The sequence below is a fragment of the Aristolochia californica genome, unplaced genomic scaffold (assembly GCF_029961685.1).
Source record: "Aristolochia californica isolate CCGP_79_NKW_82.1479 unplaced genomic scaffold, dmAriCali1.0.hap1 SCAF_2, whole genome shotgun sequence".
NCBI classification, from domain to species: domain Eukaryota; kingdom Viridiplantae; phylum Streptophyta; class Magnoliopsida; order Piperales; family Aristolochiaceae; genus Aristolochia; species Aristolochia californica.
Genome location: NW_027181881.1, coordinates 5,928,765 through 5,954,050, shown reverse-complemented (window position 1 = coordinate 5,954,050; position 25,286 = coordinate 5,928,765). Strand labels below are relative to the sequence as shown.

General features: G+C 36.5%; 2 protein-coding genes across 6 annotated transcripts; both read left to right on the top strand.

Moving 5' to 3' along the window:
• Window positions 1–593: 593 nt before the first annotated feature.
• On the top strand, window positions 594–20,710 carry LOC137955702 (dual specificity protein phosphatase 1-like). Of its 5 annotated transcripts, XM_068802779.1 has the most exons (7): window positions 594–772; window positions 4,438–4,570; window positions 10,579–10,744; window positions 11,236–11,371; window positions 12,622–12,742; window positions 19,441–19,586; window positions 20,438–20,710. In XM_068802779.1, exons 3-7 carry the CDS (start codon window positions 10,637–10,639, stop codon window positions 20,461–20,463), a joined length of 537 nt encoding a protein of 178 aa, XP_068658880.1. In that variant the 5' UTR covers window positions 594–772; window positions 4,438–4,570; window positions 10,579–10,636; the 3' UTR covers window positions 20,464–20,710. The 5 variants fall into 5 exon arrangements, with proteins under 5 accessions (XP_068658880.1, XP_068658879.1, XP_068658878.1 ...); XM_068802778.1 differs by lacking the exon at window positions 4,438–4,570; XM_068802777.1 differs by lacking the exon at window positions 4,438–4,570 and having other exon boundaries at window positions 10,575–10,744.
• Window positions 20,711–22,688: 1,978 nt separating this feature from the next.
• Window positions 22,689–23,799, top strand: LOC137957294 (transcription factor MUTE). The gene is made up of 3 exons (XM_068805050.1): window positions 22,689–22,799; window positions 23,115–23,483; window positions 23,605–23,799. Exons 1-3 carry the CDS (start codon window positions 22,704–22,706, stop codon window positions 23,695–23,697), a joined length of 558 nt encoding a protein of 185 aa, XP_068661151.1. The 5' UTR covers window positions 22,689–22,703; the 3' UTR covers window positions 23,698–23,799.
• The last annotated feature ends 1,487 nt before the right edge of the window (window positions 23,800–25,286 follow it).

Here is a 25,286-nt window from a genome sequence, read left to right as displayed (position 1 = left end):
AACACTAGTTTGAAATTAATCTTAACCAAGCTTGAAATAAGATTGTTCGAAATAAAGCTAATTTCAGTTTATTGTCATAAGGGTTGCTAGCACTGATTGTCAAAGTGGTTCCATCTACTTTTGTAGGCGGTAACTTTTTGCACCTAAAAGATTGGTTTTTTGGGTGTATTGGATAACCGCTGTCATGGTATCAGGGCTAGACACGCCATATTCCGCATTCAAATACCGTGAGAGGGGGTAAAAAATGGGCGGGGTGAGTGTTAGAATAGTTTCGTCCACTCTTATAGGTGATAACTTTCTGCACCTAATAAATCGGTTTATTGGATAATATTAGTTAATCGCTATCACTTATATGTGTTTATGATCGAGATTGCAAGCATCATTTTTTACTAGTTTCTAACTTTCAGGACGGGCTTAGATATTTCCATTGAAACTTTGACGTGACTCTCGTGACTAGTCACGAATCACAACAAGATCCAGACGGAACCAAATTTGATGACGCCCCCACATAGTAGAAAGTCGATTGGCGCTGCCGACGGAAGTTTAGAAACGTCTATACTGTTTAGTAACTCTATGAATATTCATTACAATGTGACAGCAGTAGCTGGTCCCATTGGTGCTCGCCAGATTTCAGATTTTCGAAAAGTAGGAAGCGATCGCTTCGAATGGGTGTGTGACTGACTTCGTTTGTGCCGGTCTGACTGTCGTTTTTTCCCAAGCCTAGTCTAATTGGATTCACCGTTGGTTGATCTAGAACGCTGTATTGGAATTGGTAATCTTCTATTCATCCTTGTTTTTGCTTTTTCCTTTTTAAATCGATTCAGTTTTCTGAATTGCAAGACTTACAAAATATTTCGAAGATTGGAAGTGATGAACGATGGTATTCTGTATCTGCTATCCAGGCCAGTTCCATTCCATATTGAGTTCGTTTCGTTGCTCCTGTCAATGGAAATTGTATCTGTTTTTGTAATTAAAGTTTGTAGCGGACATTCAAAAAATGAAACATAAAATGTCGTTGTATTTCGTTCATCCGCTCTTATTTCTAAGACTTCTTTTTAAATTTACTAGTTGATTATTGGTTCAAAAATGAGCCTTGGCGTATTTTCATTTTCTCCTATGGTTTGATTATCTATTGTAGACCTCTTGGTCGATGTGTTATCCAGAATCTTAGTTCTGCCCTGCAACGATATTTATGCTATTCTGTCGTATACGGGGAAATTTGACCTCGAAACTCGTTCAATTCATCAAAACTGCTAATGACTGGTGCATGTCTTTTGGAACCTAAACAAATTTATTGAGGAACACGTAAGGGAAACATCTTTTTATTATTTTTCCTACTGATGCCGTTAGTTGCAGCGATCAACACTTTATCTTATTCAGTTATCAAGAGACTGCTCTCGCTCAGTTCATGCAGGGAATAGATAGATGACGAAAATGCTATGCCTTAACAACTTCGCAGAAGTCGCTCCCTTAGCTACAATAGGACATGCTATAAATAAATATTTTTTGAACGGCTATATAATATACCTTTCAAAAAATATTATTTATAGCATGCCCATTTTCCTGAATAGATAACTGTACATGTTGAACCCTACCTTGGTAGTCATACATCTCTTAATTCAAGTTGCTGAAAAACACAATTAGATAACATCTCTAGTCTTGTTTTTTTTGTTGAGAAAAGGTGCTATAGACAACATCTCTAGACATAGGCTTCAGGACCTCATTTGTGAGACTTTTACTGCTCCCATCTATTGTAGTTGATCACAAAAGGCGGAAAAGTCTGTTTGCAATTAGATTCATCCTTTGTTTGATATAAGCTGCATGAAGTAATTGTGTGTACTTTCTAAATTTGCATGTGCTAGTTACTTCTAGGGTGTACATAAGATCTTGTAAGTGGTTTGGATCCTTCTGATACTGTGGATATATATTATAATGAGGAAACTGTTCTGTGGACAACGTGAAATTTCAAATGGTTGTTTTGGTATCTCAGTGGTTGAAGTTCCAGGGTTTTGTAGTGTTTTTGTGATGTCTACATCTCAATGGGGGGGGCCTATCCTGATGAAGGAGATTTGAACAATAGAATAGTTTGGACTTTAAAAGGGCCCCTTACTGTCTTGGTTGGTGCATATTTTGGAAGATCTATGTGAGTCGTGTGACTTGTGGTTGATCTCTGGCTGCACATTGAGAAATAAGCAACCTTGGCTGAAAATTGACTGTTTAAAATTTCTATGAGACTGTTTACCTGCTGTGGGGTGAGAGGATATTGATTTGTTGAAAAACAAGAACAGGGGCATTTTGGTCATTTTACCTTTTCGTTATTTATATTTCTTGATGTAATCTTTTTCTACATGTCAAACTATATCTATGAACCCATTTTCATGTAAAGGGGACACGCAGAATAGGAGGTGTAGAGAATTAGGGTTTTCACTTAAAGTAGGGGCAATGTTGTAAATTGTACTCAACCCACTCAACCCTAAGCTATAAATAGAAGCTGGGGGACGTCCAGGTACCCCATCTCAATTTCTTTTCTCAATTTGCTTTTCTCCACTTTCTATCCCTCTCATTCTCTCTTCAACCTTCTTTTTTCTTACTTTTTTCATGGTATCAAAACAGTAGATCGCATTTGGGAAGGATCTTTGTGAGTTTTTCGCCTCTTTAAAGCAGACGTCTACATAAAGGAAGGATCTTTTTCCAGTTATTGGTTAGCGGTTTGTAAAAATCCAATTTTTTTCTTTTCTCTCTACCATAACCGTAGGGTTACTGGTTCTATTGTTTTAATAACATATCCTGATGTTCTAAACTGCCAAAAGAGGTTTTTATGCTGATCTGGTGGTGTGCGCCAAAATTTCAAAACTGTGATTGTTGATGTCATCTGCGCACTTGCTGACGTCAGCCCTAGTGCAGGTTCCAGTGCACTTTATCTTTTGAATATAATCTCCTTGTTGGATTTGTTGGATTGTTTGATCTGCACATATCTTATGTCTGCCCTAATTGTGTTTTTTTTTTATGTTGTGGAACACACTGGAGCTGGTTGATTTGGAATTTTTTGGAAGATTTATTTGATCTTATATATCTGATATGGTTGACTTTGATAAAGTTTACACTCCAACAAAGGAGTCATGTAATCTTGATCGTAAAGATATTATCACTATCACCTCTGATAGGTTGAATGGTGATAATTACCTTACTTGGTTCAGATGTATTAGAATGTACTTGAAAATTTTGAAATTTATTGGAGATAACCCTCCTGTTCCTTAGGATAATGATTGGGAGGCTGAAGACAGTCAAATGATGACTTGGCTTGTCAACAACATGAAATCTAATATTAGGAGCCAAGTTATGAACTTTGAAATTGCCAAGGCTATGTGATTATCCTTGGAAGATCTTTATGGACAAGAGAGCAATCTTTCCAGGGTTTATAAATTATATACAAAAAATTTTGGTTTGAAAATGGGTAATAGAATTGTGACAGATTACTATAGTTCTTTTCTGAGTATTTGGCAAGAAATTAATGTCTTTCATTTTTTTACTATGGATGAAAGGGAACTCCGATAATAGCAACTCCTTGTGGAAAATTTTCTAGATGAATTGGGAGCTGAATTTGACAACATAAAGGTACAAATTTTGGCCTCGGATGAAATACCTAACCTCTCTATTACCTTTAATAGGGTACAGAGAGCTGAAAAGATTGTTGTGCCTAGAGCTGGAAAATATACTAAAGTGGGTGAAGCTATTGCCCTTCAACATCAGCTACAACATCTGATTCTACTGATACGTCCTAGGGATGCACAAAGACTGGTAGAGGCAGTGGTTGAGATAATTTTAGTAGAGGACAAGGCCGAGGAGATGGTAAATTTGAGTGCAAGTGTGTTCACTGTGGATGCACTGATCATTACTCTGATAGATGTTGAGTAAAATTTAGGAAGCCTGTGTGGGCAAATGCTATTACACATGAAGGTACAACACCACAGTTTGAAACTATAATCCCACCTATTGCTCTAGATGAATTATATAAATTCATCCAACAACAACAACAACAAATCTCACAGTCGGAGCAACAAATTTTCCAATGGATGACACAACTATTTATTCTCTTTGCATCCTTGGCACATACGATTGCTTATGCAGGTATGACTGCACTCTCAGTGTCTCATTCCCCCATCTTGGATTCTTGATTCTGGTGCCACAAAACACATGTCAAGTATGTTCTCACTATTTTTTTATTTAAAGGAGTTTGTTCTTGTTAAACATGTTAATCTTGCTGATGGGTCAGTTTCACCAGTACAGGCAGTGGGAAATGTTACCCTTGCTCCTTTCCTTTCCCTTCAATCTGCACTGTTAGTTCCAAAATTTCCTTTAAATTCGTTGTCTGTTAGTCAAGTGGCTAAGTTTATGAATTGTTCTCTAATTTTTTACCCTACTCATTGTCTCTTTCAGGATCTCGTGATAAGGAAGATGATTGGTTCCGCTCATGAGAGAGGGGGACTATACTATTACATGCACTACACACAGTTGATTCACCTCGTCAATGGTATTTCAGACTTGGTCATCTCCAACAAAATTGATTCAAGTAGTTCCAAATCTTCCTTCTAGTATTACTTTTCAATGCGAGTCATGTCAACTGGGCAAGCATCATCGGAGCTCCTTTCCCGTTTCTTCTCATAAGACAAGTAAACTTTTTGAGCTTGTCCACTCGGATGTCTGGGGTCCTTGTCCTATGACTAGTCAGTTTGGTCATAGGTATTTTATTTATTTATTGATGATTTCAGTAGATGTACTTAGATTTATCTCATATGAAAAAAATCTGAAGCTTTTGATGTATTTCAGCTATTTTATAATGAAATAAAGAATCAGTTTGCAACTTTTATCCATACCTTGTGTACAGACAATGGTCTTGAGTTTATGAATCGTAAATTTGGCTCTTTCTGTCAGTTGTAAGGAATCATTCATCAGACTTCTTGTGTATTGACTCCACAACATAACGGAGTTGTTCAGCACAAGAATCGTCATTTACTTACTGCACCTTTGTTTTTAGTGTCACCTCAGGTCTTTGGGTGTGTATGCTTTGCACATGTATTTGATTAGTCAAAGGATAAGTTGTCTCCATGGTCTATCTAGTGTGTCTTTCTAGGGTATTCTCGAACACAGAAAGGGTACAAATGTTATTGTCCATCTATGAGGAAAACATTTGTTTCTGCTGATGTTACCTTCTTTGAGGATGTTTTGTTTTTTGAATCTTTTAAATCTGAGTCGGTCCCACTTGAACCCTTATACCTAGTCCGATTATTCCGCTTCCAGTTGATGAATGTGCTCCAGCCCCACGAAATGCTCCTACTAAAAAACCATTGTAGGTATACCAGTGCCGACAACAACCCTCTCATTCTGATCCAGACCCCCTCCTGACATTTTGACCATGATTCTTCATCATCTCCTGATCCTGAGGTAAGTAATCTGCACCTTCGTATTGCCCTTTGGAAAGGTGTTCATGAAGGTACCTGCCATCCTTTATCTCATTTTGTCACCTTTGATTCCGTTTCTGATAAATATCGTAAGTTTTTTTTGTCAATCTCCACTTGCACTATTCATTCTTCAGCCTAGGAGGCCTTGTTGTAACCTCATTGGATGAATGCCATGGATGTTGAGATGGAAGCATTAACTGATAGAGGGACTTGGAAGTTATGTGACTTACCTCTAGGTGCTGTTGTAGTTGGGTGTCGATGGGTCTATACTTTTAAATATAACTTGGATGGATTAGTTGAAAGGTATAAGGCTCGTCTTGTTGCCAAAGGGTATACATAAACATTTGGGGTGGATGGTTTTTAGACTTTTTCTCCGGTTGCTCGTTTGTGCTCTGTTCGTTTGCTTATTTCTGTTACAATCCATCATAGCTGGTCTCTATTCCAGCTACATATTAAAAATGGCTTCTTATATGGTGTCCTTGAGGAAGAAGTCTATATGGAGCAACCTCCTAGGTATGTTGCTCAGGGAGAGGCACATAAGGTATGTCGACTAAAGAAGGCTCTTTATGGGTTAAAATAGAGTCCGCAAGCTTGAAAATTTTAGTCAAGTGGTTATATCCATGGGATTCAGTAGAAGCCATTGTGATCATTCATTATTTATTCCAAAACAACCATCTGGAATTATTATTTGGCTGGTATATATAGATGATATCATCCTATCTGGGAGTGACAAATCAGGTATATATAGATGATATCATCCTATGTGGGAGTGACAGATCAAGTATTGCAACAGTTAAATACCATTTGGCGAATCACTTTCAGACTAAGGATCTTAGTCAGTTGAAATATTTCCTAGGTATTGAGGTAGCGAGAAGCAAAGAAAGAACAACACTAACTCAGAGGAATTATGTTACTTATATGCTTCAAGAATATGGTCTTCCGGGGGCTAAACTTGCGGATACACCTATTGAGGTAGAACTTGATCTTCATGATGATTAAAATCTAGAACTGAAAGATACAACAATGTATCGAAGGCTAGTAGGCAAACTCATCTATGCAAAAGTTACTAGACCAAATATTTCATTTAAAGTGAGTGTAGTGAGCCAGTTCATGGAGTATATCCACGTAATTAGAGGCTGCACAAATAATTTTGAGATATCTAAAGGTAACACTAGGAAAATGTCTCCTTTTCAAACCTAATAATCACTTGAAGATTGAAGCTTTCTCTAATGCTGATTATGCATGCTCCAAGCTTGACGAAAAATCAACCACTAGATACTATGTATTTTTGGGAGGAAATCTAGTCAATTGGAAAAGTAAAAAGCAAAATGTTATTGCTCAGTCTAGTGCAGAAGCTGTATATAGAGCAATGCCCCACACTGTCAGTGAGCTAATGTGGATAAAATTTGTTGTCTAGGAGTTTGACCTCGATTAAAAGGATCTTATGACTATGTATGGTGATAACCAGGCGGCAATCTTCATTGTAAACAATCTAGTCTTTCATGAAAGACCAAAACATATAGAGGTAGATTGTCACTTCATCCAAGATGTATTAATAAGGAAATAAGTAACTACATATGTTCGGTCTGGTGATCAACTCGGCGATATCCTAACTAAAGCACTGGAAAAGCGTGAATTCTTGAACTTCTACGGCAAGTTGGGATTGTTCGATATATACTCTCTAACTTGAGGGGGAGTGTTGAAAAACAAGAACATAGGTATTTGGTTATTTTATCTTGTTGTTATTTATATTTCTTGATGTAATCTTATTCTTCATGTCAAACTATGTCTATGGACCAAATTTCATGTAAAGGGGACATAGAATAGGAGATATAGAGATTAGGGTTTTCACTTAAAGTAGGAATAATGTTGTAAATTGTACTAAACCCACTCTACCCTAAGCTATAAATTGAAGTTGGGGGACGTCCAAGTTCCCTCTCCCAGTTTCTTTTCTCAATTTGCTCATCTCCACTTTCTCTCCATCTCATTCTCTCTCTTCAACCTTCTTTCTTCTTACTTTTTTTCAGATCTCCACTACCTCTCTTGCATGTGACTGTTCTTTTTAGTAATATTTCAATTATCCATTAGTCATTGTTACTTTAGACTTTATGTATAAAAAGAATTTTTTTTTTTTTTTGAGTGTGGATTATTCTCTCACCCCTTTACCCTTGGCTGTTGGGAGGACATTGGTCTCAAGATCTCACTCTTGGCTTTTGGGAGGACATTGGTCTCAAGATCTCACTCCATTAAGTTTTGATGATAATAAACACTCATGGCCAACCATGTTTTGGTTGAAGATTTGGAACAAAACCATGTTTTGGAATTTCAAATAATGAAGGTTGTGAATGAACAAAAGAAAAAGAGGTTCAAGAGCTTATGAAGTCATTGTTAAGAAAGCCTCAAGAAAGGCCAAGTTTGAGAAGTCAATGAAGGAAGCCCACAAGAAGGAGAAGAAGTATTAGAAAAAACTCGTCCCTAGCATCAAGAAGATTGAGAAAAAAGAAAGTCAAAGAAAAAGGCTCCCAAGACATCGATAAGTCTCGAAATTAACTGACCTAACTTTATGATATGCTACTAAAAAATTAAGTTTTTTAAATATTTAAGAAACTCAAAATACATTTTCCAAGGGTTGGTATGTTCAACATGTTTTTAAATCATTTCAAATGTTTTCCAAGTGTTTGGAACTAAAAACCAACTTTAAGAGGCCTCGTTTAGCTTTAAAAGGTTCATTTTCGGAAAAGCTTTGTTTGCTTTGATCTTGTTTTTTGTACACATTTAGCATGGTGCTAGAACCGTGTTCATAGATTTTTTTTGCTGGAATTGACCAAATTTGGATGCTCAATTCAAATGCGAGGCATACCAAAAACTTGGAGTGCAGCAAGAAGGAGACAAGTAATTTGATACAATGTTGTTCTGGTCTGCTATCATTTGCCCCTATTTGGTTTATTTAGCATAGTATAGGCTGGGTACCCGAGAAATTTTTATTTTCCTTATTGCAGATTGAGACTTAATAGATTAAGCAGAGAACTATATTTTCTTGGGACTTCTTAATCAATTAAGAGTCCCTTGATCTTAATCAATTAAAACTCTGTTGATTGATTAAAACCAAAGAAGTCTTAATCAATTAAGAGCTACGGATTTTTTTAAAAAAAAGAGCCGTTGGAGCTCTTGGTACCCGAGAAAATTTTCTTTTTCTTATTGCAGATTGAGACTTAATAGATTAAGCAGAGAACTACATTTTCTTGAGACTTCTTAATCAATTAAAAGTCCCTTGACCTTAATCAATTAAGACTCTGTTGATTGATTAAAACCAAAGAAGTCTTAATCAATTAAGAGCTCAGGATTTTCAACAAAAAAAAAAAAAAAAAAACAAAGACCCGTTGGAGCTCTTGATCGCTTAATAGCTGGATCTTAATTGCTTAAGAGGTTCACTTTTGGAAAAAGTTTTGTTTGCTTTGATCAATGGCTTTTTTTATTTCTAAATGTCTTCCAACGTCCTAATAATGGCTAGGAGGTGTTTTTGAGCCTATAAATAGCCCTCCTAACTCATTTGAGAGTTGAACCAAGTGACAGCCAAGCAAAATACAACTGAGATACTTCAAAGCATTCAAGAGCTACTTCCTCTCAAGACATTTCCAGTTTCAAATCATCTTGGGATGTCAAGATCTAATTTCATGCTCTCTTCAACGTTTATTTTCTAAGTTCTTTTGAGCTTTTATTTTTACATATTTTGATTGACTTAGCTTGTGTTTTTTGTTGTGCTCGATTACTTATAGTTTCAAAACATTATTACCACTTATTGAGCAAATTTCCTCGAATCAAATATGCTTGTAATTGTGTTTCAACAATTGACTTGGGTTTTTCAAAAGAACTTAATCTCAAATCAAGATTATCTTTATAAATTCAGCTGCTATTTATCTTGGTAATCACATCTAGGATTGGGTCTAATTTTATTTTTTTGACCTTATTGTTGTATTTGCCTCTTAAGAGGCATTAAATGTGCAATAGTGTAAAGCAAGGAATCCTTGCTAAGTTTGTTGGAATAGCCTTGTGTAGGCAAATCCAACTTCACAACTCACACCAATTTGAAAAGCCTTTGTGGTGTGGTGGAAAATCCCTTTGTGGTTCTAGACTTGTGTAGCTTAGAGAGCTGAAAATCTGTGGGTCTAGGCATGTGTGACTTAGTGAGCTAAATTTTTTTTGTGGGTCTAAGGCTAGTGTAGCCTAGTGAGTTGGAAAATGCCTTTGTGAGTTTAAGCTTGTGCAGCCTAGTGAGCCGAAAATCTCATGGTGGCTTTAGGTTTGTGTAGTCTATTTGAGCTGCCAAAAACCCCTCAGTGGGTCTAGGCTTGTGTAGTGTGTTGTTGTAATCCCTTTATTGGAAGAGAGTGAATAGTTTTTGGGCCTTGTTGTAACTTGGCTTGCATAGTCGAGAGGAAGGTTGTGTAGCCTGTTGGTGTATGGTCTTTGTGACCTTAAGTTGTAAGTGCTACTAGGTGTTAAGAGTAAGTGAGTCAAATCTAAAGTGCAAAACACTTCAGGAGTGGATTAACAACCTGTGATAGGATTGTGAACCACTATAAAAGTTTATTGTATATTTGTGTGGGGAGTTTTTTCAATAAACTTGAATTATGAAAACAACTTGCAAATAGAATTACCCAATAAAACGAGTAGTTACACACAACATTGGATAAAAAAATAAAATTTGCATTATAAACCCCCATCCGTCTAGGTTGGTGGTCTCTGGGACCTACACTGGTGAGATTTGAACCAAAGGCCTCGCACTTGAAACCCCCCTATGTGACCACTAAGCCAAAGGCCCAAGTCAAGAAAGGAACAATAACTGTCATCCTTGAATTCATAATGACATATGGGGCTTTTTTTTATGATTTTTAAGAGAGTATGTTAACATTATTTGTTGCAAATGCTTTTAGATTAGATATTTCTGCTATACCAAGGTTCTTACTTAATAGCAATTATTGTGATGTGGAATTAGCGGGACCTATCTATCTCTTCATTCATAATTACATATGGCACCTCTAGTCAAGACTTATGTGAAGGTTAATTGTGCCCTGCTTTATTGAAATTTATAATTTCATTTATATTTTGTGGTAGGAAGATGTGATTGCCAACAGCTCAGTGCCTTTAGTGAGAAGTGATTAATCTTGCTACTTGGAATGGCTCAGATTGATGATATCTATAAAAACAGGGTAGCAAAACTGTTGCGAGGCTTTTTGGTGGCAAAGTATGCAAAAGAGGACAATATTCCATGCAAAATTGAAGAGGTAACTTGTACTGAATCTAATGACCATCGAGTTTTTCTCAAATCCATTTTTGTTGGATGACGTTATCTTTACCAGATTATTGTTGTTTTTGGTGTTCTGAGCTTTACTTTAGTCTATTTAAAAACCTTATAAATTAGCTGTAACTTATAAGGCAGAGGAGCACATGAAAACAAATTTCACATCAGTGTGCCACGAGTATAATAAAAATTGCTCTTCCATATATGCTTATGTCAAGTGCTTGAGCGTTACTTAAACTTTTTACCATAATTTCTGCTCATTAGAAAAAGCTTAATGCTTCAGTTGTCATCTATTGGTTAATATTTTGGGTAATGTTGATCTCTTTCTGTTAACTATTTATGATCACCCTTACATTCCTGAATAACTAATGAAATTGTTAAAGTTATTTTCTGTTCTAAAACAAACTCTGAATTCTTGCTTTTTCTAAAATTACTAGATTTTTTTAGTGGATTTAATTTTGTTTGATATTTTAGGGACTCTTTCTGGGCTCTGTTGGAGTTGCTTGCAACAAAGAGCTGTTAAAGAGTTTGAATGTCACCCACGTCTTGGTGGTGGCTCAATCATTAGAACCTGCTCATCCAAGCGATTTCATTTATAAGAAAGTTGAAGGTAAATGGAGGTTCTACATATTTGGAAACCTTATCTCCTTATGAGTGCTTCATCTCATATTTAGGATATGAGTCTGTCAAGCTATATGTCTAATAAGCTTCTTTTGTTGGTTCTGTTGGTGGCTAATTGCACACTGCTTTTGGGTGCTTTTCCTTTAATTGTGACTTCTTTCCAAGATGCAATTTCTTTGATTCATTATGCTTTCGGGGAGAAGGTATTGAAATACTAGGGGTGTTAATTTTCCTGTTTCCCTATTTTCAGTTTACTGTATTTTAAATGATTACAAAAGTAGAACGAAAATTCTTACCCAATTAGCTAATCATATAATTTTACTAGATTGCCCATTTATTGTTTATTAAATGGAAGGGAAGCAAATAAGAATAAATAGGTGAAAAAATCTCAGATCCCTCAAAACCCTTGTAATTTTTTATGTTGTGTTCTGATGTTTGGGCTACTGAATCTTCACGAGTTTCACTCTTTTAGAATGACATTGTTTAAAATTTTTTATATGATTATCTGTTTTTTAAAAAAATATTGATTTTTAAAGTAATTTTTGTATTATTCCATCTATTACCCAATTACCAGCCTTACCATTTGGTAATCGGGTAAATAAATGAGATACTGAATACAAGTTAAATAGTTGGGGTTATCCAGTATATGGGATAAGTTGTACATAAAGGGGATGGTATACATAATAAGCTGTTTCGTTCCATTGATATACTGTTTACACCCCTATAAATACCAACCGTATCGTAACATGTCTAACACTTTTGTTTCTTCTTTTCATAGCCATCAAAGTTAAGAACTTTAGCTTTCAATGAATTAAGATTATCGGAAACACATTCCTCTTGAATGGCTCTTTTTGTAGGATTAACTTAATATCATGAACAAGGAGAATTTACTTTTCTTCTTCATGTTACTTTTATAAGGATTTTCATTTTGAAGTCATTTTATTGTCATTACTGTGCACATTTTTTGCTGAAGTATCAGAACCGATACCACCCTGTCGGAGAACCAGTGTTGTGGATGCATTATTTATGCTGTTTTTCTTGTGGAATGGCAACACTTAATGCTCTTCCTTATAATATCAGTTAGGTTTTTGTAAGTTGCTCGAAGCATTTGATGAACCAGTTGAATGATTCTTCTCTACTATAAATATGAGATGTTAAATATTTTATTTTCCCAGAATAGTAATTTTGGTATAATATAACCAACTAGAATCTTACTTTGCTTTTAATTTGAGTTTCTAGTTCTTGACAGCCCTGATACAAATATAGAACAGTACTTCAGTGAGTGTTTTGATTACATTGATGAAGCAAAAAGAACTGGTGGTGGTGTTTTGGTGCACTGCTTTGCCGGAAGATCTAGAAGGTGAATTTATTTTTCCTTATTTTTTAATAACACAAAAATTGTTTGAGAGTAAGGCTGTCTATGAATAGAGCCTAACTTGAGCTCTTGTTGCTGTCTGTCCTATATTACAAGTTTTATATTTTACCTTGTTTATCTATTTCTGCTTTATAACTGAGTTTGAATAGGAAAGTCAGATATAGGGGTTATAAATAGGCGTTTGTGTAAAACTAGCAGAAAGAGGTGAAATAAAGAAGAATGATGATAGCAGAGAAAGAAGAAGATGCAAAAGTGCTGGAGTGTGTGACATTGTTTTTGAAGAGGATCTCGACCTCCTCCTTTCATTAAATTGGTCACTTAAGTGAGTAATGTATACAATGACAAAAATGGCCCACTAGGTTAACCTACTTATATCTCCTAGAGTGTAACACATATAAATCTGAAAATTTACCCTAGCATCAATTATATTTGGTTAAACACTATATTATTGCTAGAGGGAGAATACATGTATGTAAAATGACCAAATTACCTTTCATACTATCAACTTTAACACTTCCCCTTAAGCTGGAGCTTATTTAACTAGAAGATCTAGCTTGTTACAAAAATTCCCATTATCTCATTTTCCTAAAACTTTAGTAAAAACATCACCAAGTTGATAATCTTGACATATGGAGTGACCATTGCTCTAATCATCACAATATCCCTAATAAAATAACATCTACCTCTATAAGTGTAGTTCTTTCATGAATGCTTACAACGAAAAAGGGGCTTGATTGTCGCAATACATCATCATTGCCTCTTTAGCAAGAAAGCCCTATTCTTTCAACATACTAAGTTACCTCCTAGATTTCACAAACGGTTTATTGATTGTATGAGCAACTATATTCTACTTCCTACTCTTTCATCTTACTAAGTTACCTCCAATATCCACACAATATCTAGAAGTTGATTTTCTATCCAACTTGGAACTGACATACTCAGAGTCTAAATATTTTGTAATTTGCAAATGACTATGTAGCTCATACAATAGTCTTTTCCTAGTATACCTTTCAAGTATCTCAATATTTGCAAGGTAGTTTCTAAATGAGTTTTCTTGAGTGTTCCATAAGTGGGCTGACCATACTCACTACAAAAGCTATACCAGGCCTCGTCACTATAGCATAAATAAGCTTGTTTGCTAGCCTCCTATACATGGTCTTATCTCCGAGCTTTTCATTGCCCTCATGAAGATTATGATTAACCTCTATAGGAGTCTTCACCAGTATAGTTCCTAACAACCCATATCATGTAGTATATCAGTCACATATTCCTTGTATCAGAACAATACTCACTTTGCTTCTCGCTATGTCAATTCCAAGAAAATATTTAAGTGTTCCTAAATCCTTGGTCTGAAATGGTGTGCTAGATGCTTTTTCACCTCATTAGTGCCATTTTTGTCACCGCCGCATAGAACTATATCATCAACGTATACAATCAAAACCATAATTTTAGGGAAGCTCTTCAACAAAAATACAGAGTGATAATGACTCCTTTGAAAGCCTAATAACATTGCACGCCGGCTAAACGTATCAAACCAAGTTTTGGGACTTAGGTTGCGACCATACCTTTATGCAACATGCATTCTTTTCCTATCTCTCCTTGAGCAACATACCCTGGAGATTGTCTATATATACCTCTTCAGCGAAATCTCTATACAGAAGTTAACAATCAATGGGAGAGGAAGTTTCAAAGTCATCTATCCCGTAAGTTTGTTTGTATCTCTTTGCAATAAGTGTGACCTTATACGTATAAATGGAACCATTGGCTTTATATTTCATTGTTTACATCGACTGACAACCTATTATGATTACATTCAATGGTGGTTTGCATGAAGTCCATGTCCTCTATCAGTTAAGGCTTCCATCTTAGCATCCATGGCTTGTTCCAAAGAGGTAATAACAATGCTTCTTGGATTGAAGGGGGAATAGAGCAAAAAGGTAAGGATAATGCAAAAGATTTAAAGGGCTCCGACAAGTGATCAAAGGACACAAATTTGGAGATCGGATACCTAGTACCTTTTTGATACAAGCAGAAACCCCTTTGTGAAGGGACACATGGAGATATAAATCACTTACCTTAGCAGTAGTAGACAAGGAAGGCACTAGCATAGCGGGAGAGAGAGCCCTGGAGCTTTAGCCTTGGAAGTTGTCCATCTCTTGTATACTTGTAAAGTCTTGGGTGACATGGGAACTGATATATCATGTGGAACATCTTCCATAGGAAGCAGAGCAACAACATCAACACCCACGGGAACAACATCAAATTCAATGGACTGAAAAGAATGGAATATTTTCAAAAAAAGGTAAAAGTCCACTGAGACATGTTATCTTTGTAGATGGTCATTAACACTTATAACCCTTTTGAGAATGTGAGTTCCAAGAAAAACACACTTAATTACTCTAGGAGATAATTTATCAGTTAAAGAACCAAGAACATGAACATAGCAAACAAACCTAAATATACGTGGAAAAAGAGGAAAAAATCACTATCGGGCTTGAGTACATCAAATGGTATTTGTCTACTAAATACAGAGGAAGACATCCTATTAATCAAGAAACATGTTTTGAGAATAGCATCACCCTAGTAATATTTAGGGACCTTCATGTGGATCATCATAGTTCGTGCAACCTAAAGTAAGTGGTCATTCTTTCTTTTAGCAACACCATTCTGCTGAGATATTCTACAAATGAGGATTGGTGAAGAATACCATGAACAGTACAAAAAGAAACAAATTTACTATTCATGAACTCGAACCCATTATCAGTTCATAAAACACAAATTGAAGTACCAAATTGATTCTTTATTCCATTCAAACTTGTTTCAGAGGAGAAACACTCACGTAGACCTACTATAATCATCAATAAAGGAAACAAAATATTAATAACCGAAAAGACTAGGAACACAATGTGGACACCATACTTCTGAATGAATTATCTCAATTTCTTTGCAGTAATAACAATTGTATCTTTCCCTTCTGAATATACTCCTTTCCATTGAGGAGACAACTTTGCCGAAATCAGACATGATTATTAGTCCAGACACGTCAAATAACACACAAACTACAGTTCAACAAAGAATTTCAACCAATAATCAATCAAAATACACCCAATAGTTTGTGCATATGGTGTGGACCTCACATAGGGTGAAAACTTATGGCATCCCAAACACAACTGATATGATTACACTGTTATTTTACTGTAATCCAAGTGGATCAATAGTAGAAGAAATCAATTAGCACTGATGTCAGCCCTGATGATGATGATGATGCTGACACACTTCAAGTTTGGAAGGCTTGTGCAAACACAGGATTGGGATGGAGAACCCAAACAAACCTCTAGGGGTGCAGAAAACTCATAAAGCTGTTCGGTTGCTAGTGTAAGCCATCAACCCTAAGGTTATATACAAAGAAAGAGAATTTTTTTTAAACTTTTGACTTCAATCAGCAGCTATTCCGGGGAAATCCTCTTCCAGGAGAGTTGATGGACTTTAAAATATGGAGAGTCTTGTTAAAAGCCTACAAAAATCAGATCGATTGTTCTAATACCATGTAAAAATAACAAAATGAGGTTAAATAAAGAAGAAGAATAAAAGAGAGCCCAGAAAAGAAGATGCAGAAGTACTGCTTCTCAAGGAGGATCTCAACCTCCTTTTATTATATAGGTCACTTAAGTGACTAATGTATACGACAGTAATGCCTCTCTAGGTTAATCTACTTATATCTCCTAGAATAAAAGTCATATATCTGAAGATTTACCCTAACATCCACTATAATTCTGGTAAACACTATCCTAATCCTAGAGGGAGTATACATTATGTAAAATGACCAAATCACCCTTGATACTAACAACTTTAGCAGTTTGAAAGGATTTTCTGTAACTTTCCATCAGATTGATCTTAAAAGTGTTTCCTAGTATGCATTGCTCAAATTTTGTCTTCTTTTATGTTTTTCATCGTCTTTTAATATGTATATGTCACATGACACACGAAACTCTAGCTTTTAGACTGCATCTACAAGCAATATTGCCTCTTTTGAATTGCTTTAGAGAATGGTGAGCCTCCCAGATGTCTAAAGCTTGCATTTTATAGAAAAAAGCATGTACAGAGGCTTCTCCTCATGAGAGGGGAGTCCTAGAAGCAAACAGTAAAAAGGGAAAAAAAAATGTTATGCTTTATAGTAAGTCTTCCAAAATAGAACAAGGAAAAGAATATATATCATGTATTGGGGTTAAGCACAACAGCACCGTTCTCAGCACCAAATAATTTTTGATTCCCATATGAAGAGCCCATTAAGGGCAAGTTTTTCAGTTTCTCCATTGGCAGATCTAGGAGTGTGACTCCAGGTAATTTATAGGCTTTTGGCTAGATTGAATACTTCCTCCATTTGAGAGAGTAATCTCTAAGGTGTCTTAGTCTTATTGATACTCCAGCTGGTTACTGATTTGGAGTCTCCCTTGATTACAAAAGGCTGATCATCACCCTTGCCATTCTCTTCCACAGAGTAAGGCATCTCTGTAGATAAGGCATCCAAACTGGCAAGATGCTCCCAAAATTAGCATGTCCTAGGCACCCCTGGGTGCTGCCGTCGAAGTTCAGTTGTAAAGCTCCAGTAGGAAGGATCCAAGCCACCAGTCTTGCTTTTGGTTACCTTGAGAGATTCAACATTAGCCCAGTTCTCTGGAATATAGGAGCTACTGAACTGTGCAATCTTCCTTCTAATACAAAGCCAAGAGAGAGAGAGGCTGGTGATCAACTCAGCAACTTGATTGACTGCTCATGAAGGCCCCAAAAGACCTATTGTTCCTCCCAATCCAGATGCACTAAAGAAGCTATTGCCAAAGTTGTACGTCTAGCGTTCTCCCAATGGAGGCTAGGGGCATCATGCTGCCCTGGGTAATGAATTCTGGGAAGGAAGGTGGCATGTAACAATTCATGTTGAAAAGCTGGAGGATGTGCCACAACCGGGATGTGAATGGGCAGTATAAGAGTAAATGGTCCACTGTCTTTTTGTCTTTGCCACACAGCCTGCAGAGATTTGACTATCATTGTACGCCAACTATGCAGATTATATACTTAAAGTCTTGTTTCTGGCTGTACACAAGAGAGATACACACAAAGAGAGTGAGCTTGGTGGTATACTCATCAACTTCACTGACTGTCCTCATGAGACTCCAAAAGATCCTATTGTTCCTCCCTATCCAGATGCACCAAGGCTGCATTGTCAACGTTGTACACCTAGCATTCTCCCAAGGCGGGGTAGAGGTATCAAGGTGCACTGGGTGATGAATTTTGGGCAGGAAGGTGGCATATAGAAATTCATGTTGAAAAGCTGTAGGATGTGCTGCCATATCTGGGACGTGAACCGGCTGTGTTGGAGTAGATGGTCTACATTCTTTTCCTCATTGTTACACTGCCTGCAAATAGAGTTGACTATCATTCTGCCCCACTTGTGCAGATTATCATATGTTAAAAATCTGTTTTTTGGATACACACCAGTAGAAGAATATAGCTTTTAGAGTCCCAATGAGGATACAGACAACATTAGCAGTACTATGAACATCAGGGGTGGAGAGGTGCTTCTTATCGAAGGAGGCAACATAGTACTTCCCACTAGGATAGTCGTTCCATATGATCAAATCCTCACCATGGTTTCTGATGAAGTGGTTCTCAAGGGCGTGTAGAAGGGACCGAACCTTTACAGCTTCATTGTCCAAAGTTTGCCCAATATTACCAGTGTTTGGGTAAAGAAACACCTGTTTTCGACCAAGACAACCTCAAATGCCTGGGATACGTTTAGGTTGATTTTCTTAAATTGGGGAATAATAGGATAAAGGTGTAGGCATGTTCTTTGTTATGTATTGATTGGAAATATATGATAAGATCCTCAAATAATGTTGTTGGCTCATTTGCCGCAGCCAGTATCTCTATCCAACACCTTATTGAAGGGGTCGGCCTCCCTCTTGATCAGTGATTTTGGATTATTTTTTTCCAGTTGTTTCAGTTTTTGAAATCCTTCTGATACCCTTTTAATTTCTTCTCTCTTAATAAAATATCATTCAAATTTTCTTAAAAAAACAGGTGTAGGCATGTTACCTTGACATTACAAAATCAACCAGTTTTTTTTACCAAGACTAACAAGTATATAGGCCATACCTCAATAATAATATCTCATGCTCATTCTCTTTAAAAAAAGGTGTAGGCATAATAACACAACATTACAAAATCACTCAGTTTGTTACCAAGACTGACACTATAGATGCATACGTTGATACGATTCAAGAATAGCGCAGGATTGTAGCGGACGTAGATTCGTCAAAAAAAAAAAAAAAAGACAAACTAGATGGTAAACGTTAGGAGAACAGATGCTAGATGGTAAACATTAGCACTTGCTTGCAATGAGGGAGGGTAAAGAGAGTTTGACAAGTTACTATTAGACTACACAATCCATAATTCATATAGTCAAAACCATTGGTTTTGCTGTGTGTCCAACCTATGGAATGATATTGATGTAAGATAAGGTTTTATTTTCTTAACCTTTTCTTTGTGTTATTCTGTGGAACATTCTGATATTGTTATAACATCCATGAGCGAAAAGTTGGGGTGCAAATTCTAAAGTGGGCAATACAATTGAATTTTTTTAATTAAGGAAGATATTCTCATTAACCAATCTAATATTGACTTGGCAGTGTTACCATTATACTTGCATATTTGATGAAGAAGCACCATATGAGTCTCGCGCAAGCGTTGAACTTCGTCAAGAGTAAACGACCTGAAATATCTCCAAACCATGGTTTTATCTCACAGCTAAGACATTTTGAAAGATCCCTTGCAGGTGAAATCATCTCCACTATGATTCATTGAACTTTACAGACTACTTTCAAGTTTTATTCTTAATGAGCTTGTCAGGCTGGTGATTCAAGGAATAGAACTGTTCAAAGAATCCATTAGCATCATCCAGTATTTGGAGTAGAATGTTGTCAACCACAAAACAGATATTATCTTAATAAGCTCAAAAACCAAAGATGAGAGTAAAATAGGTTTAAGAAAAAACCCTTTAGTGTTTCAGAAATACCTGTTATTTATATTGTGAAAACTGGGATTTAATACATGGGACATGGATGTCAAACATCTATTTAAGATCCAACTTGGATGTCAAAATTCTTCATAACTGCTAATGTAAGAAAAGATTTCAATTAAAAGATCCAACTTGGCAAAGACATCTTGGTGTAGAGCCCCATGTTCAATAATTATCAGGCTACTACTGCTTAGTACTATTAGCTGTAGGTTTGAGACAGTTAAATCAAGGGCATTGCTTTGGATTCCTATGTCCTGCTATTACATGGAAATACTAAATTGACCAGATATAGAATTTAAAATGAATTTGCCTTCTTTGGGTTTCTGCACGACAAAGATTTTTTACTAGGCATTGCCCTAGTTAATTTTCGATGTACCAGTCTTCTTGCAATTTTGTCCGGAAGTTGCTTTTTCCAGCTATAAATGTCCAAGAATTCTGACCATTATAGGCGAAATGTTGTAAAACTTTTGCCCTATGTAGTTGTATTTTTTGTTGAGCTACTCTCAGAACTTGAAATTAACATCGTGAGGTGGTAGACTCTTTTGGAATTCTTCCTGATAATCCCCCTCATGAAGGTCCTGATTTCTGATTATTTTTTGGTTTTGTAGTGAATCAAGATGTAGAGGCCGTCTGAACGGACATATAAATAGTGACCATTGTAACCTGCTATTTACTATTTTTATTAAGCAACCTTCTGTCGCATTTAAGTTCCATGAAACCATTGAACTGCAGTTGCATTCGACGTTTCTGATAAAGAATGATGGACTTTTTAGGTACACATCCCATGCAGAATTTTGCCCTCTTATGTAAAATTGAATATGGAGAAAGTTTCTATGAGAGGAGTTAGTGAATTTTGCTGGCTAGTGCTTCAGCTGGTGATACTTCTGTGGAGACTATGGTTGTTATTTTCTATTACATAGCTTTTTCCACTTACCCGACTTTTAGAGTCTGTTTCGAACCCCACGGAAAGTAAAATAAAATAAAATTTTGATTATTATTATTCACAAAAGTAGTCAGTCGAAAGGAGAATTTGATTATTATCTTATTTTTGTTAATTATATTTTAAAATAATAATGGTCAAATTCTCATTTTCTTTTCCGAGGGTTATAAACAACCTTTAGCTGGTTGTCTAATATTGATATAAAGAGGTCGCATTATCTCTTGTATGACCACGTTACAGGTGCATCACCGATTTTGCAGCCTTCCTTATTTTGGGGTCAACTATCACTAATCACTTTTGATAAGGTCAATTATCAACAGTTCAATTTAGTCACTACCGATCTGTTCTTGTTGAGGTCATGCAACGAGAGATACCCAAAGCTAATCTTTCTAGAAAACGAAAACCACAACCGAAGTAGATAATGTAATTGGGATGAAAAAAGATTACTAATAGAGGTTTTCATCAGATAATAAAAAGAAAAAATAAATTTGACAAATAAAAACCGTCATTAATTGGACCAATTATAGTGGTAACAAACATAGATGACAACCTACTCTCATGACAGACAGCCCTCCATGATACGGCAGAGAGGCGTATGACCCAGTCGCATATGTGTGATATAGTGAAAGGCGAGGGTGACAAGATCATTCGCCTTTTGCCTATTCATTTGTGTTAAGAGTAGTAATTGCTCATGATAAGGAAAGCAGGACGACATTTCCTGGAGTATCGACGGTCACATCTTTGATACAGTGCCATTGATTCTACAGACTTCCCACTTCCCAGAATGGAGAGAATGGAATTGAGTTCCCAGTTTGACAGTCACCCAGTCATTCATTCTTACCTTCCTGGCATTTACTCGCTCCATTCATTCATTCACGGGACCTCTCCTCCATCCAAACACAACTTTACCCTGGCCTTGCAACTACGTAGTCGTGTCACCATGCACTCTTGTGGCTCATTTAGATTTACTCAAGACTAATATTAAGAGAGATGGAGCTTTCTGGGTTAGTTATGGCAATGACCTCAACCTACCTGCTACACATGGGATGATTTAAGTTGCCAATAGGTTGACTGGGCAAGGTGGCAAATCACAGTTAAAGTTTTATTAAACACGATTATCTGTCTGGAAATTTCCAGATTCTCGAAGATAAGACAAGGTTGTAAGACTGGTTCGTAAACATAAAATGAATTTCTACATATATTTTGAAATTTATAAATAAAATTTAAACTGAAGTTTGAACGAATGCTTACCTCCTGCCATGGTGATCAAATTCCAAAGGATTGTCTCGTCTATTTAGAAGTTCCTCATTGGAGAAGTCACAAACTGCACCTGCTAAACCAGATATGTCGTTTATACAACCTACATTTTCCATCAAAAGAGAAGTGGTTACAATTGCTCACTATCCCAACATCTAAAGGAATAATAGGTCATACCTAAAAATAAGGAAACGGCTAATAGTACAAACCCTCCAACTTTATGGCCCATTGACATGCTGGTAAGTAGAATCACGAATCACAAAATCTAAAGGCCGTTCAGGTTAGATCATGGCAAGAGAGCAAATATGAAAAGAAAAGTGGATGAGAGCGTCATAAGTCTACGTAAAGATGGATGTACTTTGATAGTAGAACGTCCATGCATGCAATTTTTGGAAACTGGAAGAAGGAAGTAGGTCTGTAGAAGTTACTTTGAATGAGAGCAAGTCCATAAACGTGAGACGCAATACATACGAGAGAATGAAGCTCACGAGACCACGACGCAGAGCATTGATTGCCAGCCCGAGTATATTTACTTTCCCCTGCAAAGGCGTATGTACAATTGGATATAATATATATATATAGTTCTTCACGAACACTTCCATGGCTGCATATCCGCTGCCGTAGTCGTCGTCGTCGTTCCAGGAAGAAGGAAAAGGAGCGCAACGAAACACTAAACCATGTCTCATATAACTGTGGAGAGAAACCGAAGGAAGCAAATGAACGAACATCTGAAGGTCTTACGCTCCCTCACCCCATGTTTCTACGTCAAAAGAGTAAGTGTTTGCTCCATGCAATGGAACTTGTAGGCGTCGCCCGTCGTACCTATCTAGGCACAAGTGCTTGATAAGAGGATTTAGAAAGCTCTGAAGATACCAGCCGATTGAATCTCGTAAATTCAGATTAACTTTGAACTGGGTTACTTCTAGGCTTTGAATGGCCCTGGAGAATCTGTGAGAAGCTGATGAATATGCTTTATTACAGCTACATCAGGCTGAATTGCTGGCTAAAAATCTTCGTGTCAATCGCTCTTGAATTCCAGCTTCTGGCAATTGCTTTGACTAATTTCTCCTTGTGTTTAATCTTTGAAGGGAGACCAAGCTTCGATTATTGGAGGGGTGATTGAGTTCATCAAAGAGTTGCACCTGATTCTGGAGTCTCTGGAATCTAAAAAGAAAAGGAAGAGCCCTAGTCCTAGTCCAAAAGCTCTGCAACTCACTCCTCTTGATCACACTTTCAACTTCGAAAACAGTACGGAACTCGGAGCCTCCTGCAACTCTTCAATCGCCGACGTCGAAGCCAAAGTCTCAGGGTCTAACGTCATCCTCCGGACTATTTCAAGGAGAGTTCCTGGGCTACTTGTGAAGATAATCCAAGTCTTGGAGACCCATTCCTTCGAGATAACTCATCTTAACATCAGCAGCATGGACGAAACCGTGCTCTACTCCTTCGTCATTAAGGTACTTGATTGTTCGTATTCGTTACAGTACGACTCAGTCCTATTTTCAGTTGATCACTAGAAATATGCTATGAGAAAGAACTCACTTACTCTTGGTTCTGGTTTGATTGTTTTCCTAACAGATTGGATTGGAGTGTCAACTCAGCCTGGAAGAACTTGTTCTTGAGGTTCAACAAAGCTTCTCACAAGCTGCTACTGTAGCAATTCAATTGTGAAGAAGATCGAACACGCAAAGGCTCAAGAATGCAGTAACATGCATACTACAACTATCTTTACCCTTTCCTTTTTCTTTCTAATTCCGGATAGTAGCACGTAAAGGTTGGGTTTAATCTTGCTTTTGTTTTTATAGAATCTTCCTAAATTTTATAAACTGAATCAATATCAATGACAAACCGCTATAAACTGTGAAGCTGAAGATTGCTTAACGCAATTATATTTGAAATTACATCATGACTAACTACTGATTTGCTATATATTGCAATGTCAAATTTGGAGATAGGAGTTAAAGTGGTACTTGATGTGTAACTAGTACAAATGGTAATTATTATAAGGCAAAGCTATAGATCGATCATACAAAAGTAGGGTTGCAATCAAGTGGGTTGGGTGGGATCAATAAACCATATGCTCTATGTGTGACCCATTGCTAATCTGGTATAACAAAATTGACCCGCAGATTATTGCATAACAGATCGGATTAGTAAATTAATATTTTTGTTCATTTGCGGATGTTGTGGACTAGATTTGGTGGCTTCTAAATCCGTTGTGATCCATTTTCTCCCAAATTGGAGTAGATTCTTTTTGACAAATATTTGATTTATTTTTTTTTAATTTGGCAAATGTATTCTTTTTAGAATAGTTGGGAGTGGGACGTTTCTACTCCAATACACCTTCGATTACAAGTGTGGCGGGGATTGGAGAACCAAAAAAGATACTTATACATTACTGGTAATTTAGAGAATGCTACAAAACATTGTGGTACCGAGGGAGAGGAGTGTTGGCTCAAGGGGTTTCTCAACAGGGAGGGGTGAATTGAGATTCTATGTTAAGAATTTAATCCCATGGAGTGCAAAAAGAAAGAATGAGACAAGTAAAAAAAAGCACACACCATTAGGAGAATCATTATTTGTTATCGCTGTTCCCGTAATGGTAGTCATTGTTGACCTAGGTTGATTCCTATCATTAATTTGATGATAACAAAAATTAATTGAACTTTTAGATGTTATGTCTCCAAGAGACACAATTTCAACGGTCTTTGCAAAATGAACCAACAAATTCATCTCAAAATCTCAAGCTCAAAGAAATGCCAAGTCATCTTGAAGAAGCACTTACAAGAAGTTTGAAGACTTGAAGATTAGAGTTAAGTCAAGTAAAAACATCTCAAGAACTCTAGTCATGTATGAGAACAATCAACCAACAATCAATCCAAAGGTACACAAGAGTTTTAGAGCTTTAAAAAATTTCTTTTCAAAATCATATTTAGTCGATGCATATTAATATTTAAAACTTTCTAGAACACATTAGGATAACTTTTATCATGCTTAGAAGCAATTTTAGAATACTGGCAATTGGCATGATCGATCATTTGAATTGGATTGATCGATCAAACAAGTTTAGGCATAATGAACTATAAAACTTGACTAAGCATACCAACTAGCCCGATCAATTGAATAGAAGTATACCAAAAATAAACATAAAGCATGATCAATCATACTCCTTTACATGATCGATCATACTGACTTCTGCACTTTTGAGGCTACAAAGCATGATCGATTAATCGAGTAGGATTGGTTGATCAATTGGACAG

Bases quoted from the DNA above. Each gene is read 5' to 3' on its own strand.
- LOC137955702 (XM_068802778.1), top strand. From the start codon at position 10,637: ATGGCTCAGATTGATGATATCTATAAAAACAGGGTAGCAAAACTGTTG. The intron at 12,743-19,440 runs GTGAATTTATTT...TTGACTTGGCAG, and splicing joins TTTGCCGGAAGATCTAGAAG to TGTTACCATTATACTTGCAT. The intron at 19,587-20,437 runs GTGAAATCATCT...TTGGTTTTGTAG, and splicing joins TTTTGAAAGATCCCTTGCAG to TGAATCAAGATGTAGAGGCC.
- LOC137957294 (XM_068805050.1), top strand. From the start codon at position 22,704: ATGTCTCATATAACTGTGGAGAGAAACCGAAGGAAGCAAATGAACGAA. The intron at 22,800-23,114 runs GTAAGTGTTTGC...TAATCTTTGAAG, and splicing joins CATGTTTCTACGTCAAAAGA to GGAGACCAAGCTTCGATTAT. The intron at 23,484-23,604 runs GTACTTGATTGT...TTTTCCTAACAG, and splicing joins TCTACTCCTTCGTCATTAAG to ATTGGATTGGAGTGTCAACT.